At 42.1% G+C, this 16,799-nt stretch overlaps 1 protein-coding gene across 1 annotated transcript in view; it reads left to right on the top strand.

Moving 5' to 3' along the window:
* Positions 1-16,799, top strand: part of LOC306853640 (alpha-1,3-mannosyl-glycoprotein 4-beta-N-acetylglucosaminyltransferase B) — a 128,632-nt gene that overhangs the window by 76,080 nt on the left and 35,753 nt on the right. Inside the window, exons 5-6 of the mRNA XM_079391195.1 lie at positions 4,827-4,873; positions 6,131-6,244. Coding sequence (XP_079247321.1) covers positions 4,827-4,873; positions 6,131-6,244 — 161 coding nt within the window. The remainder of the gene's footprint in view (positions 1-4,826; positions 4,874-6,130; positions 6,245-16,799) is intronic.

A 16,799-nucleotide genomic window follows, 5' to 3' on the forward strand; every position in this document is an offset into this window, starting at 1 on the left:
TTTGGTGCAGTTGCCAGAAATTCTTATAGTTGTAATGTAAATCAGTGATATCTTTTATAACAGTACAACAGAAAGCTTACATAAAATGCATATAAATATCAGCTGCTACTCTGTATCTCCCAATATTATGTCTTAGATATTTTGTAATTTTATAGTTTTAAAGTTCTTAGTAATAAAATTTCCTCAAAAGCCTGACGGATCATATTTAATACTCACATTTTACTTAGTTACTTCATAGTTACTTCAGATTATATTGATTAATTTGCGGCTTTTGATAAAGAACTTACTCCTTGACCAGTAATAAAGTACGTTCTGTGACTGTGAGTGAGTTATTTGAATTAAACAAATGTGCAGTACTCCGTTGTCACATTTCTTTGCTTTCCACTGAGTGTTTGTCATTCCACACACCTGCAACTTATTTGGATTCAAGCAGACCCATTTGCATGTACTTTGCATACACAATTTAGATGCATGCCAGTCAGTTTCATTGATATACAGCATGGTTCGTCTTTCTGTAGATGCAAATGTGTTGAGACAACATCAGACTGCAGAGAAAGATGTGCTTTATGTCTCACAGGAAATCCTTACTGTTCATTTGATTGCGTGAAACAAAATCTCTAGTGTTGATACTATTGCTCAAAATAACCCTGACTCTAAGTATTAGATCCTACAATGTTGCATTGTGGGTATGGCCTCTTTTGACTTGAGGTAAGCATCCACCTAGAACATAATGTATAGCATCAGCAGCAGCACTAAAGACACTCCAAACCCTCTAGCAACCAAATAGCAACATGTCAAGTCAAGTCAAGTCAAGTCACCTTTATTTATATAGCGCTTTTAACAATGTAAATTGTGTCAAAGCAACTGCACAATATCAAAATCAAAATCCTCTGGCCAACAAACCAGCAGTTCAATTTAACTGCAGCAAAGTCAGATTGTAAGGTCTCAACTAGTTCCAGTGGTCATTTGGTAATTCTGTATGTTGTCTGAGCGTTGGCATCCTCTGAGGTCCTCTGAGGGGTTGGCATTATCTTTTCTCAGGTGTTCGGTCATCTCAGATCATTTAGGGGTTGGATCCAGACTGAAGCTTCTGTAATTCCTAATTACCACGGGATGTTAATCCCGTGGCAGAAACAGAGACAAATAGAAACATAATTAGCGTAGCTGCTGTTCCATCTAAGCAAAAAAAAATAAAAAAATAAATGATTTGTTCATCCCAAGCTAAAGAATAATAATAATGTACATTTGATCAGATATACTACAGTACAAGATTATAAAATGCATTATGTGAATGCTTGGCTAAAGAGATGTGTCTTTAATCTAGATTTAAACAGAGAGAGTGTGTCTGAACCCCGAACGTTATCAGGAAGGCTATTCCAAAGTTTAGGAGCCAAATGTGAAAAAGCTCTACCTCCTTTAGTGGACTTTGCTATCCTAGGCACTACCAAAAGTCCAGAGTTTTGCGACCTTAAGGAGCGGGTTGGATTGTAGCGTGGTAGAAGACAAGTTAGTTACGCAGGAGCTAAACCATTTAGGGCCTTATAGGCAAGTAATAATAATTTGTAAATGATACAGAACTTAATAGGTAACCAGTGCAGAGACTGTAAAATTGGGGTAATATGATCATATTTTCTTGATCTGGTAAGAACTCTAGCCGCTGCATTTTGGACTATCTGTAGCTTGTTTATTGAAGATGCAGGACAACCAGCTAGCAGTGCATTACAATAGTCCAGTCTAGAGGTCATGAATGCATGGACTAGCTTTTCTGCATCAGAAACAGGTAGCATGCTTCGAAGCTTGGCAATGTTTCTAAGATGGAAGAATGCTGTTTTTGTAACATGGGAAATATGATTTTTAAAGGACAAGTTGCTGTCTAATATAACACCCAGATTTTTGACTTTAGAGGACGTGACAGTGCATCCGTCTAGTTGTAAATTGTAATCCAAGAGATTCTGTGTATTGTTTTTTGGTCCAATAAGTAATATCTCTGTCTTATCTGAATTTAATAGGAGGAAATTATTGGTCATCCAATCTTTTAAATTTTTTACACAATCTATTACCTTAGATAGTTTAGAAGTTTCACCTGGTTTTGTTGAGATATATAGTTGAGTATCATCAGCATAGCAATGAAAACTAATCCCGTATTTTCTAATAATATTACCAAGAGGCAACATGTATATTGAAAATAGAAGAGGACCTAGGACTGATCCTTGTGGTACTCCATACTTTACTGGTGATAATTGTGATGACTCTCCATTTAAATGAACAAAGTGGTAACGATCGGACAGGTATGATTTAAACCACCTTAAAGCCTGCCCTTGAATACCAATATGGTTTTGTAGTCGATCTATGAGTATATCATGGTCTATAGTGTCAAACGCAGCACTAAGATCAAGTAATACTAGCAATGAGATGCAGCCTTGGTCTGAAGCAAGAAGCAAGTCATTTGTAATTTTAACTAGTGCAGTTTCTGTACTATGGTGAGGCCTGAAACCTGACTGAAATTCTTCATAGAGATCATTTTTTTGCAAGAAGGAGCACAATTGAGCAGACACAACTTTTTCTAAAATTTTTGACATAAACGGAAGATTTGAAATGGGTCTGTAATTTGCCAGTTCATTAGAATCTAGTTGTGGTTTCTTAATAAGAGGCTTAATAACCGCCAGCTTGAATGGTTTTGGGATGTGACCTAAGGCTAACGATGAGTTAATAATATTGAGAAGCGGTTCTTCTGCTACGGGCAACAACTCTTTCAGTAGTTTAGTGGGTATAGGATCTAATAAACACGTTGTTGGTTTAGATGCACTGATAAGTTTATTTAGCTCTTCCTGTCCTATAGTTGTAAAGCACTGCAGTTTTTCTTTGGGTGCGATGAATGAAGCTGAAATACTAGACGCAGTAGAATCTACATTTGTTATTGTATTTCTGATGTTATCTATTTTATCAGTAAAGAAATTCATAAAATCATTACTATTAAATTGTGAGGGAATATTTAGATCGGGCGGTGTCTGTTTATTTGTTAGTCTAGCCACTGTGCTAAATAAGAACCTTGGATTGTTTTGGTTATTAAACATGCTAAAAACACTCCGAATGCCTTAGCAGCTGAAAAACAATATGCTAAAAAATAAACTCGGAGCACTCTGCTACTGAGCACCAGCTTGCTAAAAACCATTCAGAACACACTAAAGCACATGGCAACACACTAAAAATCCTCTCTGAACCGAATAGCAACAAACTGAAAACCACTCAGAACACCATAGCAGCGCCATTGTGGCCTTTTTTTCCCACGGAAAGCACCACTCACATTTTCATCAGGAAATGTAAAAATCTTGTTGATTAGATTGAACTGTCTCGTGGATACATGGATACGTTTTTCGGTTTATTTTTGAATAGAGGGTTTAAAAGGATTTGTTTTATATGACCGAGTCTTTTTGAGTGTTGTCGTTTTGTTCTGTCTTTGAACCGTTATGAAGAGTATAGCTTATGTGACAGTAAAAGGGGTCAGAGTTTTTCGTCTCGTTATAAGTCACAATTCTCAAGCTTCCTATTTTTCTGAAAGAGCAGCAATTCCCATTTCTCTGGAATCGAAAGATTTGGTCAAAGTTGCTGCAGGTGTTTCCTCCTCATCTCTTCCCTGTCTCAGGAGTCGCTCTTATATTTTAAAAAACAATGACTTAGTCATGAGAGATCTGTGGGAAGTAATGAGGATTTGAGGGGTCCGGTAGGTCATGGACACTGACGCAGTGTCTGTATCCTCACATTATGCCCTCGTACGCTGTCCTTGAGTTTGACTGTTCTGGCTCCATTTGACACAATAGGGAACATTAATAGTGCTTCAGAACAGCCCTAGAGTATTTGAACACTAAAACTCATTGCACACTAAAGGCCATTGCACACAGAGTCCAAAATTTTCGCATGCGTTTTTTCGTATTCCCCATCCTTTCCCATCAAATTGTATCCAACGATGCGAAAACGCAGAAAATTGAACCTGATCCAAAAAAATGTTTTTACCGTGTGAAAATTTGGGACGAAAATTTTGTGCAGAGACCTTGAGTCCGAAATTTTTGTCCAAAATTTTCACACGTTAAAAAATAAATACGACCTCACGTTGTGTCAATCACGTTTACACACTGCCTCTGAAACGTTCGTCCGTCAAAAAACAAATTCAGATCGGGTTCGGTTTTCTGCATTTTTGCATCCGTAGCATGCATTTTGATAGGAAAAGAAGAGGAATACGAAAAAACAGAAAAACGCTAGTGACAATTGCGGACTCGGTGTGCGATTACCTTTAAAGTCAACATGATTGTGATAGTATTTTCTCCCCATTATAAAGATTGACCTCATGAATTTAAAGATGGATAAATCATTCATAATAAAGTGGCTTTTATTTAAATACAGCACAAACTTTTAAAGCAAATCCTTGCATAGCAAAATTTAAATAATAAAGCAATGCATAAACCGCTGCAAGACCTAAAGTAAACAAAAAAACAATGATCTTACGGAAAGAACCAACTGTAATTCTGTTCATTTTAATGACGACTATAGTGCCCCTTGTGGAAACTCCCAGTTGCGTTTGGAACAAATCTGAACAGTGAAATCCATCTGCTGGAAAGTGCTTTAGCAGCTCATCGCCGTTTGCTTCCATTATTGGACAGTTAAAGTTTCTCTCTTGACTACTGAGACTGTATAATCTCTTTAGCAGGAAAAGCAGAAAAAATGCGAATCCACATTGTACTTAAAACATCCATCCAAAAAACCCCTGCAAACACTTGTCTAGCCCAAAGGTGAACATTTATTAAACCAGTGATTATTGCTTTGTTTTGCAGACGGATCAACAATATGCAAATAGTGTTGCTGACAACCTTAAGCGCCTGTGAGTACCCTTGATTTTCATTAATGTTATGACCACAATCTGCGTTACATGTGTGTTTATGTGTTTGAGAGATCATGTGACTACATACCTTCACTCGCATGCTTTTTGAGGACAATAGCAGAAGAAACAGAAGGGAAAGTCCATCCTCCGGGTGTTAGAGTTCCTCTGCTTCGTTCTGCTTGTCCCACATTAGTCATGTGCTTGTGTTTATACTCATTGTTTTTGCACAGAGTTACAACACTGGAACAGTACTGTGTGTGTGTGTTTTGTTTAGATCTTTGCTTTTGTTGGATTTTATTTCTCCCCTTACTGTATCGGTCTACTAATGGGTGTGTTATGTGGGTGCACAATAGTGTTATCATAGTGAACTAAAACTATGAAAAAAACATATCCGCTAATTGGGAGGGAAAAAACACAATAACTGAAATAAAATTGTAATTTTGTTGATATACTTGATTAACTTGATATACTGAAATAACTCAAAATAAAAGTGCAATAAATTGAATAAAAACTATGTAGACATGTTTAAAAAAAAAAAAAAAATTACCAAAACTTTTTAATTAAATTTAAACACAAATTGAAGATTGAACTGATTCTAAATTATAAAAACTTTATTGTTATCTGGTGCAAAACTGTTATTTCTTTTTGGTAACACTTTAGTTTAGGGACACATTCTCACTACTAACTAGTTGCTTATTAGCAGGCATATTACTAACATGTTAGCTGTTTATTAGTACTTATAAAACAAATATTAATGTCTAATTCTGCATGACCATATTTTTGATCCTTTAAGTAATCCTTAATTAGAGTTTGAGGCAAAAATCATAGTTAATAGTTAGTTAATAGTGAGAATTGGTCCTTAAACTAAAGTGAGGCCTTCTTTTTTAATGATGTTTAACAGAAATGACTTTTATGAAAATTGTAATTTATAGATGCATCACACAAACACACACTCAGCTGGGACTAGTCCTGTCCAACTCCAAGAGAGACAAACACACCATTAAATATGAAATCATACAATAGCTTTGTGTGGAAAAACAGACTCAAATTTAAGTCATGATTTGCTGAAAATGTTACTCTGCATTATTCAAAACTTGACACTAGTCACATTCACTTTCAGTGTATGGAAAAGAGCAGCTTGGACATTTTACTAAACTACTTTTTTGTGTTTTAACAGAATGATGAGTAAATGATGACAGGGTTGTGTTAGCATACTTACCCATTCACCCGCCCTTCCTCTCTCTGCATGTGTTTCAGGTTTCCAGTGGAGATTCAGTCTGGGCTGTTGGAGATCATCTCTCCCTCCATTCATTTCTATCCAGACTTCTCTCACCTCAAAGAGTCGTTTGGTGACCCTAAAGAGCGGGTCAGGTAATATGACTGCTGTAGACAAACCCTTCTCATCCCATCAGTGTGTGTGTGTGTGTGTGTGTGTGTGTGTGTGTATGTGTGTGTGTGTTTTGTTGCAATTAGCCATGAATCATCAGTGTGAACGCAGAGCCACAGCTGCCCATCTCAGCCATTAGCGTCTCACATACAGTGACTCAGCATGGAAAACATATGAAGTTTATTTGCAAAAACAGATCACTTCAAAAAACATGTTTGTTATTATGTTATCATGTTTGTATTGTGTTAGTTTTTTTAAAGTTATTTTTTAACCTAGTGAAAATAACCCAACTGCAGTTTGATGGAGATTAATTGGAATGCACAATTAAAAAACATGATTTCTGAGAATTGTAGTGTTTTTGCAAATGAACTCTTCATATCCATTTTCACACACAGTGATCACATGTATAGAAAAGCAGTTTACATTCGCTGCTTTCGATTCTGCAGGTAACTTGCATTTATGAATCGTGTATGGATCCGTTTTGCAACGTTAAATGTGTGAAATTGAGTTAGCTAGAGGCGTCTGTGTTCATGTACTAGTGTTTCAGGTCTTATGAAAGTGCTCTCTGCTGAGCAGAAAGTTCTGCCTGAACTTAAATGAGCTTTATTTGTGTGTGCGCGTGTTCCCCCGGGGTCAGGCTTCTTTATGCATTATTCATGAGTGCACACACACTTCCAGCATCTCTGTTCTGTCAGTTCAGTTTAATTAACACAAATGCACAACTAAACAAAAGAATGCCACTGCGCACACACACACACACACACACACTGCTTATCTGCAGCCTGTCACATCAGTGCTGTCTGTCACTCACTCTTACAGTGCCACTGTGTGCTGAATTCAAAGATGTGACAATTAATTTCATAATTTTGAATTATTTGTCTACTTAAAGGTTTCATCGGGTGAACAATTGGCATGTTTCAGTACAATCCATGTGGGACTTCTGTCCCTCACAGCCTCATTTTCATTCCTGTCAGAAATTCAAGGGTTTCCCAAGCTGGGGTTCATGAGATGATAAAAATCTAATAACTAATTATACTGAATGCAAGATTAAAATAAATAAATGAGGCTGCATCATAATCCCGATATACATTATCTTAGTGCGGTTGTCAAATCGAATGCTGTGATTTAATGAAGTAACTGTATAGTCTGATGCACTGCATGTTTCAGAGTGAATTTACACTTGAGCAGCTCATGTTCCTGTGTTTTCAGCAGCTTACAATAAATGTAGCAAAGTCTATCTCTGCACATGACACTATCACAGCTAAAAAGAGGTTTGAGTCCACTTGGAAGTCCAGCTACAAAGTCAAAATAAACACTTACTCAAAAAACAAATGTTTTATATATTTACTTGCATATCATGTAACCATTACCTGACACTGGAGATCCATGAACATGTTGTTAAATTATTTAAATGTTATCTTAAAATCTCAGGGGGGCTTTAAGTAAATATTTGACATCTAAGGTGTCCGGCTGACAAAAACATTAGAGAAACCCCGGTGTGAAAATTGGAGGATCTTCTATGAAAGTATAATTACAGAACTATGATTTTAGCCATTTGCGTGATTGCTGAGATCTCACACCAAGAACAAACATAATCCCAAATTGAAATTTCAGAACCTAAAATGAAACACACAACCTAATTTTGCAGTCACATCTCTGTCTAAGGTAAAACAGCAGCGCTCCATACTGGACAGACACATTCTCCTAAAATAAACAGTCAGGACCGTGGAGACTGATGCAAGTAAATATGTTCATTAACGTCTGTTTGTACTCAAAGCCTGTCAGATCTCAACCGGCCAACCAGTTCAGCCCAGAGCACCCTGATGAACAGATCAATGCTGGATCAGACAGGCAGATGAATCCATCACCAATCAAGCAGAGACACAAATCAATAACTAATCAGCCAAGAAAAATACAAATCCCTTTTAGACCAGATCTGTTTCTTTCTAGTAATGTGTTGCAAGCGTGCAGCTTACAAATTTTATTTGCTATTAATTTATTTTCAGTGTAGTACTTCAAATATTCATGTTTTTTTTTACTGTTGGCTAGGTGGTGGTTATATTTAGAAGATAAATTCCTCAAGTGTTTCACGTTTGGACAACTTGCATGTGTTTAATCAAATGCCTCAGCATTTGGTTCAGTGTTTGGTGGCATGAGTGCAATTCTCTATTTTACACACTAAATCAAACTCATTTAATTTTCATTATTTTAAATGAAATCCAGTCTTTTAGTGGTTAAAGATTTAGACCGGTCTGTAAACAACCAAAATGAGTTTACGAGTCTTAGTGTGTTTTAATCTGACATTGCGTGACTGCACTAGAGTTTGTGTGTGTGCGGCGTGTGATTTGATAAAGTTGGACAGATGTATCCTCGAGAGACCCTGGGTGGATTGGTGGCTTCTCACACATCTGGGAAAAAGAGAAAATCTGCCATCTGTATGTCAAGGGATAGTGTCGCTGACCAGATTTCACAGGTTTTTCCAAATAGGCCACATATAGGTTTAGCCAGCAGGGCACTGAAAGCAGCATAGGGAACAAGTCAATGTATGTCTTTACAGAAGGAAGAGAGGAAATCAGGAGATAAAGAGGCTCCATCCATCCATCTGACTGTCTACCTCTCTCTCTCTCTCTCTCTCTCTCTCTCTCTCTCTCTCTCTCTCTCTCTCTCTCTCGCTATATATTGTTTAACCTCTGAAAACTTTAAAAGTTAAAAGTCTAAAGAAGTTGTACTTTTTTGGTGCAATTTGTATAAAATGATTTTTCAAATAATGTTATAGAACTTGTATTAAAGGCTCCTGCAAGAGGGACTTTTAATTTGAAACTGTAGTCGTAGTATGACAGAAGAGGGCAGTGCAGTTCTTTTGAGCTGCCGTTGTTTGCTGTGTTCAGGTGATCTGTTCGAGCCAATGGCACCAGGATGATTATTCGAGTTTGTTCGTGGTGATTGCGATTGCTGCAGATTTAATATCAAGGTGTTAGTCACTGACCGCACAACTATCTTCACCTTTTATTGTACATCTGTGGCCCGACTTTTCTCTGCCAATACACCATCTAAAGCTGATCACCTGTCTCCTCATTATTGGTGCTCTGACCGGCACCCAGGGCGGTTTACTCATCAACTAGCCAACCAGAACCTAACAGTTCAAAAGTCTCTCCAACAAAGTGGTCCTTCGAGCCGGATGAGTATTCCCTTCTGATATAATGGATCCTGATGAAGAGATATTTGGAGGTGCTCGCCCTAAACGCCATACACGTCCTCCTGCTTACCTACAGCAGTATGAAGTACAGTATACTCAAGGCAGACCTGTTGCTGAGTGTGATGTCCCTCACCCCTGGGAGACTCCTGTCCATCGGACTCCTCCACCATCCTTCCAGCCATACACCACTTCCCCTGGTGGTGACCTGGTCTGTTCTGATGGCTCACAGATCAAGTCCTCAAGTTATAAGCCTTCACAGCATGCTGAATGCCATCAGCCATCATTCTTCTCACCTCAAGCGGCTGGTTTCATTACCTCTGCACACGACAGCGAGCTACAGCACCTACGTCATGAACATGCACAGCTAATGCAGACTCATCAGGCTTTCCAGGCAGACCTGAAGGAGCTGAGAGAAGTCCGTGCTGAAGTGAGAGAATTAGTTCAAGTGGCTCAGTCCCTTCGAGCTGACCTTAGTCAAGCTAGAGACCAGAATCTCTCACTAGCACAGCCACCGGCATGGCAGTTATCCAGTCCTCCTGTGAGGCGATATGAATCCACACCTTTAATGGAGGATGGAAACTTTGCTGATCTTCCTCCACCGCCATGGCCTGAGCCTGACGTTGACTTAAGGAACCAGGTGGGTGACCTTGCACTGTCGGATATGGGTGCCACTATCTACCAACCTGTGGTGCCAGAGACTAGGAAGTATTCATTTGTGTTCCCGGCTACTGAAACACGCCCTCCTCAGCCTTATGCTCCTGACACTTGTGGATTCCCCCCACCTCCTACCCCTAAAGAGCTTCGAGAGTTACTCACATCTGCGGCCATGCCCTTGCCTGCTAACCGCACAACCGTGCCTGTTTCTCCGCGATTCATTTCGGTACCGGCTCATTCGAATCCTAAAGTCTTTGCACCGAAGGCAGAGCCCGGCGTCCTGTAGCACCTTATTCTGGGTCTGAATATGTATACAGGGGACCTTCTCCTTCGATTCCTAAGTTCAGCCGGCCAGATCCTGGTGAGTTTGCTCGTCTCCGGATAGCTCTGATGAACCTGCTTCCTCCCGACGGGACTGAACTTTTCAAGTATCAGATCTTAATGGATCACCTTAAGTTTGAGGAGGCTAGAATGATAGCGGATGCTTACCTGCACTCACCTACCCCATTCACTGATACGATGGCAGCTCTTTATGATAAATTTGGCCAACCGCATCAGCTAGCTTTAAGGAAGATTGCTAGTGTCCTTGAGAGCCCTGACATAAAACGAGGTGATATCTCAGCCTTCCAGAGGTTTGCTCTCCAGGTGCAGTCACTAGTGGGCCTATTGAAAACCCTGGGACATGACGGTGAGCTGGAGCTGAGTTGTGGGTCTCACGTTGCGCGTCTCCTGGGTAAGCTCCCCCCTGAGCAGCGAGCTGAGTTTCGTCGCCATATGTTCCGCCAACCTGGCACAACCCCTAATCTGGATGACCTTTCAAACTGGCTCCATTACGAAACTTGGTGCCACAGTTACGATACCGAGCTGATGTCTAAAGGCTCACATGTCAAGTCAGATTCTGGGAAGAGGACTGTGACCATCCTGCATGGGATTGGAGAATTCCCGGTTGAGACTTCTGCTCCTCGGAAAGGTCCTGTTTCACAAATCAAACCTGCCAAAGTGAAACGTTATTGTCCTTTCTGTGATAAGACTGAGCATTACCTGAGCCAGTGTGCATCCTTTGCTAAGCTTACCAACGACCAGGTAAGGACATGGATTCGCAGTAACAACCGTTGTTGGCGCTGTGCTAGGGCCCACCATGCTGCTCAATGTGACCTTAAAAAGCCCTGCAACATCTGCCAAGGCATCCATCTCCGCCCTCTTCATGAAGTGAATGTCAGTCCTTCCCAGAAGGAGGATTCAACTAACATGGAGAAGAGCTGCCTGACGAATTCCTCCCCAGATAAGTTACTCCTGGATAAACCCTCTGTCAAAGGGCGGGTTATGCTCAAAGTGGTTCCAGTGAATCTGCATTATGAAGATCGAACCTTGGACACCTTCGCTCTTCTTGACGATGGGTCGGAGAGGACCATTCTACTCTCCACTGCAGTTAAGGCCTTGGGCATTCAGGGTGTCCCAGAAGACCTTCCGTTGCGGACAGTGAGAGATGATGTCCAGGTCATTCAGGGTTGCTCTATTTCCTTTCATATCTCTCCACCGTGTAAACCTCAGACCAGTTATCAGATCAATCATGCCTTTACTGCTGATCGTCTTAACCTGTCTCGCCAATCTTACCCTGTAGAACACCTACAACAGAAGTACAGACATCTGCGTGGTCTCCCGATCCGTACCCTTACGGATGTCCAACCCTTACTTCTCATTGGCTCTGATCAGCCCCATCTCATAACCCCAACCGAGCCTGTTCGATGGGGCGGCAGGGGTGCGCCAGCTGCAGTTCACACACGCCTAGGATGGACGCTCCAGGGTCCTATACCTTCCATGGGGTGTCCTCCTACCCCACAGCAATGCCTGCTAACCTCCATGGCTCCAATTCATGACGAGTTACTGCAGAACGTTCAACGACTGTGGCAGTTGGATACAGTTCCACAGTGGGAGGGCAAAGAGGTAACCCGGTCCAAGCAGGATCAGGAGGCGCTTCAGCTGCTTGACCGTAAGACTCTTATCTTGGAAGTGGAGGGAATCCATCGGTTAGCTACACCCCTTCTGCGGCGAAAGGACATGCCTTTGTTGAATGCACCTAAAGAATCAGTCCTACCTACCCTTCGTAGTGTTGAGAGGCGTCTTCTGAAGGACCCTGTAAAAGCTGAGGTCTATGAAGGGGAGATGAGGAAACTCATTGAGACAGGAGCTGTTCGGGAGGTGACCGATCTTATACCTGCCTCACCTGAATGTTGGTACATCCCTCACCACATCGTTAGTCACAATGGGAAGTTCCGCCTTGTCTTTAACTGTTCCTATCAGTACCAAGGACAAAGCCTTAATCAGTACCTGTTGCCAGGACCCACGCTCGGAGCCTCACTGTTGGGCGTCCTTATCCGTTTCAGAGAACATCCTGTGGCTGTGAGTGGGGATATTAAGGCGATGTTTCATCAGGTTCGCCTTATACCTGAGGACCGTCCCTTACTCCGTTTCCTTTGGCGGAACCTGAAAATGGATGAGGCACCCAAGATTCTTGAATGGCAGGTCCTGCCTTTCGGCACAACTTCCAGTCCGTGCTGTGCCACCTATGCACTGCAACGCCACGTCCGGCAACACCCCCTGACTGATGAGGCAATTCGGTTTTCAGTGGAGAGGTGTTTCTATGTCGATAATTGCCTGCAGAGTCTGCCTACTGCAGATGAGGCTCGGAACTTGATTGATCGACTACGGCATATCCTTTTCGGAGCTGGATTCGAAATTCGCCAGTGGGCCTGCAATGATCCTACTGTGCCAAGTCATCTACCATCCGATGCCCGCGCTGCGAGTGTGGAGCTGTGGTTGACACAGGAGAAATCAGACGTCCCTGAATCGACACTAGGTCTGAGCTGGAACTGGCAGACAGACACTTTGTCCTACAAACACCGACCTGTGATCTACAAGACTCCAACTTTGAGAAACATCTATAAGGTCCTAGCTACCCAGTACGACCCGCTGGGATGGCTTCTACCTTATACAACTCGGGCGAAGGTCATCATTAAGCAATTATGGAACAAGGAGAGAGGGTGGGATGACCCCAACTTGCCACCTGAGCTCCTCCAGTCTTGGAGTGCATGGGAGGAGGAACTCCAATTCCTTCCTTGTATCTCCTTTCCTCGGCCTTATGTCCCTCCTGAGGTTGGGATGGATGATGTTATCCATGAGGTCCATATCTTCTCGGATGCCTCTGAGCAGGCATATGGTGCGGTGGCTTACCTCCGGACTACCGACCAGGGCGGTCAGACTTACCTGTCCTTCATTATAGCACGCTCCCGTGTCACTCCTAAACGAGCTCACTCGATTCCAAGACTGGAACTCTGTGGAAGTCTTGTCGCAGCACAGTTGGCTAAGTTACTTGAAAACGAGTTAACACTACATGTCCAGTCTATTTTCCTGTGGACAGACTCTACCACGGTCCTCCAGTGGTTGAATTCTGAGTCCTGTCGCTTCAGAGTCTTCGTGGGAAACCGAATCGCTGAGATCCAGGAGCTGACGGACAAGTGCTCTTGGCGTTATGTAGGCTCTGCGGACAACCCCGCTGACGACCTTACGAAAGGAAGACCTCTCCAATACATGGCCGCACCGAACCGATGGTCACAAGGACCCGCTTTTCTCCTTCAGGATCCCAACGAATGGCCGGTAATCCCTAAGACTGAGACCAGAATAGACCAGGTTGAACTCCGGAAATCTACTTTCTGTGGGATCAGTGCCTTTCCTCCCTCATCTGATAAGATTGATGAATGGAACTACAACACCTGGCAAGAACTGTTGGATGTTACCGCCCAAGAACTTCGGAACAACTTGGTTCCAGGGACTTCTCCGGAGGCTGAGGATTACCGCCAGGCTGAGGTCCATATCCTTCGACAGGTGCAGCAGGAATCCTTCCCTGAGGATTATAAACTGTTAGGGACAGGAAAGCCAGTTAGGTCCGGCAGTCGATTAGTTACCCTAGCTCCTGAAATGGATCCGTCCAGTGGTCTGATAAGGGTGGGAGGTCGTTTGCGGAGAACTGCAGGCATTGAAGACTCCATGTTACATCCTCTGGTTCTGGATCCTAGCCACCCCGTCACTCGTTTGATCATACACCATTATGATGACCAGTTACATCATCCTGGAGCGGAACGGTTGTTTGGTGAAATACGGAGATACTATTGGATTCTCAGAGGCCGCGAAGCAGTCCGCCGATTTCAACGCGACTGCCCAGAATGTCAGCGTTGGAGGGCCCAACCGACAATCCCCAAAATGTCGGATCTACCTGCTGCGCGCCTTCAGCTCTACCAACCTGCCTTCCATTCTTGTGGAGTGGACTGCTTTGGACCCCTACTTGTCAAAATCGGGAGACGCACTGAGAAGCGTTGGGGCATTCTCTTCAAATGTCTGACCACAAGAGCCGTCCATTTAGACCTACTCCCTAGCATGAGTACCGACTCATTTCTCATGGCCCTTAGAAGGTTTATCGCGAGAAGAGGAACACCAGCAGAATTATGGTCGGATCAAGGCACAAACTTCCGCGGGGGTCAGAGGGAGTTACAGGAAGCATATGCCGCATTGCTTCCTGATATACAGCGTCAGCTTGCACGCCAAAGGATCCACTTCCACTTTAATCCTCCATCAGCCCCTCATTTTGGTGGAGTTTGGGAGAGGGAAGTAAGGTCAGTTAAATCGGCCTTGTACACAGTTTTGGGTTCACAATCAGTTCCTGAGGAAGTCTTAATGACAGTCTTGCTGGAAGTAGAGGCCATCCTGAACTCAAAACCCTTGGGGTATGTATCGTCAGATGTGGCAGATGCTGACCCGGTGACGCCAAACAGTCTCCTCATGGGGCGGCCTGATGGATCTCTGCCTCAAGTCGTTTACCCCGAATCAGAGATGTTGAGTCGCCGGCACTGGAGACACTCCCAGATCCTAGCAGACCAATTCTGGTCCAGGTTCATACGGGACTACCTCCCTAGCCTCCAAACCAGGCAGAAATGGCAAGCCTCTCCTCCCGACCTGAAGGAGCAGACATTTGTTATGATTGTAGACCCCCAACTACCTCGGAGTTTATGGCCTGTAGGGCAAGTGATCAAGACCTACCCAAGTCCAGATGGTCATATCAGGTCTGCTGATGTACAGATAAAGGATCACGTCTATACCAGACCGGTAGCCCGCCTGGTAATCCTGCCGGCCTTACCAAAGGATAGACTTAAAGCCCCAATACTGACTAGTTAAGTCGCCTTTCTGGAAGCAAAGATGCATGGCATCTTTGGGGGCGGCTGTATTAAAGGCTCCTGCAAGAGGGACTTTTAATTTGAAACTGTAGTCGTAGTATGACAGAAGAGGGCAGTGCAGTTCTTTTGAGCTGCCGTTGTTTGCTGTGTTCAGGTGATCTGTTCGAGCCAATGGCACCAGGATGATTATTCGAGTTTGTTCGTGGTGATTGCGATTGCTGCAGATTTAATATCAAGGTGTTAGTCACTGACCGCACAACTATCTTCACCTTTTATTGTACATCTGTGGCCCGACTTTTCTCTGCCAATACACCATCTAAAGCTGATCACCTGTCTCCTCATTATTGGTGCTCTGACCGGCACCCAGGGCGGTTTACTCATCAACTAGCCAATCAGAACCTAACAGTTCAAAAGTCTCTCCAACAGAACTCATCAAATCAATCATTTTCAAGTCATCAAATCAGTCAAATTATTCAAAGATCATACAATCCTCATCAATAGTGACATTAAAACACGTTTTAGGCTTAATATTAAAAAATGTGCATTGTGCACAAGTAGTTCTCCAAATAGAAAGTTTATTTATAATTTTTATATCAGTAAGTCTTGAGTGAAATGTCAGTAAATAAGCACTAGGGTTGTCAGCAAAAGAGTAGCTTTAAATTTGCTTAACATTTGAAAATGAGGAAATTAAGACAGACATTAATATTTGTATTGTCATTTTGTTCTGTAAAATACAATTATTATTAAATAGAATTGCTTCCTTCTGCATATTTCCATGCTGGAGAAGAGCAGAGACATCTTTATCAAAAAGATGCCAGAGGGTTAATGTTCTCATCACAAGATTATTTTGTGTGTGTGTTCTGGTGTACATTATATGGTTTATGAGAACACGTGTTTAATGACATGGGTACTACAACGTAAACACGGTTTGAGGACACTATCTGTGTCCATTGTGAACCAAATGGCTTAAAAACAAGCTTATAAATCACACAGCAGGAAGTTTTTTGAAAATCTAAAAATGTAAAAAGTCTCCTGTGAGGGCTAAGTTTAGGTGTAGGGTTGGTGTAGGGCAATAGAATATACGATCTGTACAGCAGAAAAACCATTACACCTATAGAAGTCCCCACAAGGATAGCGAAACAAGTGTGTGTGTGTGTTGAAAAACTGATGTAAATGTACACGTATGAAGTCTCTTAACAGATAATTTGCACCCTGCAGGGTTTCACATTTTTGGAAAATATCTGACAGATTTGATTAATTTAACCCCCCAAAAAGCTATTGTGTAATTTTTTTGCACTTCAAATAATGCCAGAAACCCTTGCTGCAGTCAGTGGCTGAAAAACATCTAGACTATACAGTATGGATCTAACATATCTTTCTTTTCATCTCACGTGAGCTGAGTCATCTTGAGTGACAATCACTTTTGGACAAATGTATTTTAATAAAACTGAAAATGTAAATATT

This window comes from Barbus barbus (genome assembly GCF_936440315.1).
Source record: "Barbus barbus genome assembly, chromosome: 33".
In the NCBI taxonomy this organism is placed as follows: Eukaryota; Metazoa; Chordata; class Actinopteri; order Cypriniformes; family Cyprinidae; genus Barbus; species Barbus barbus.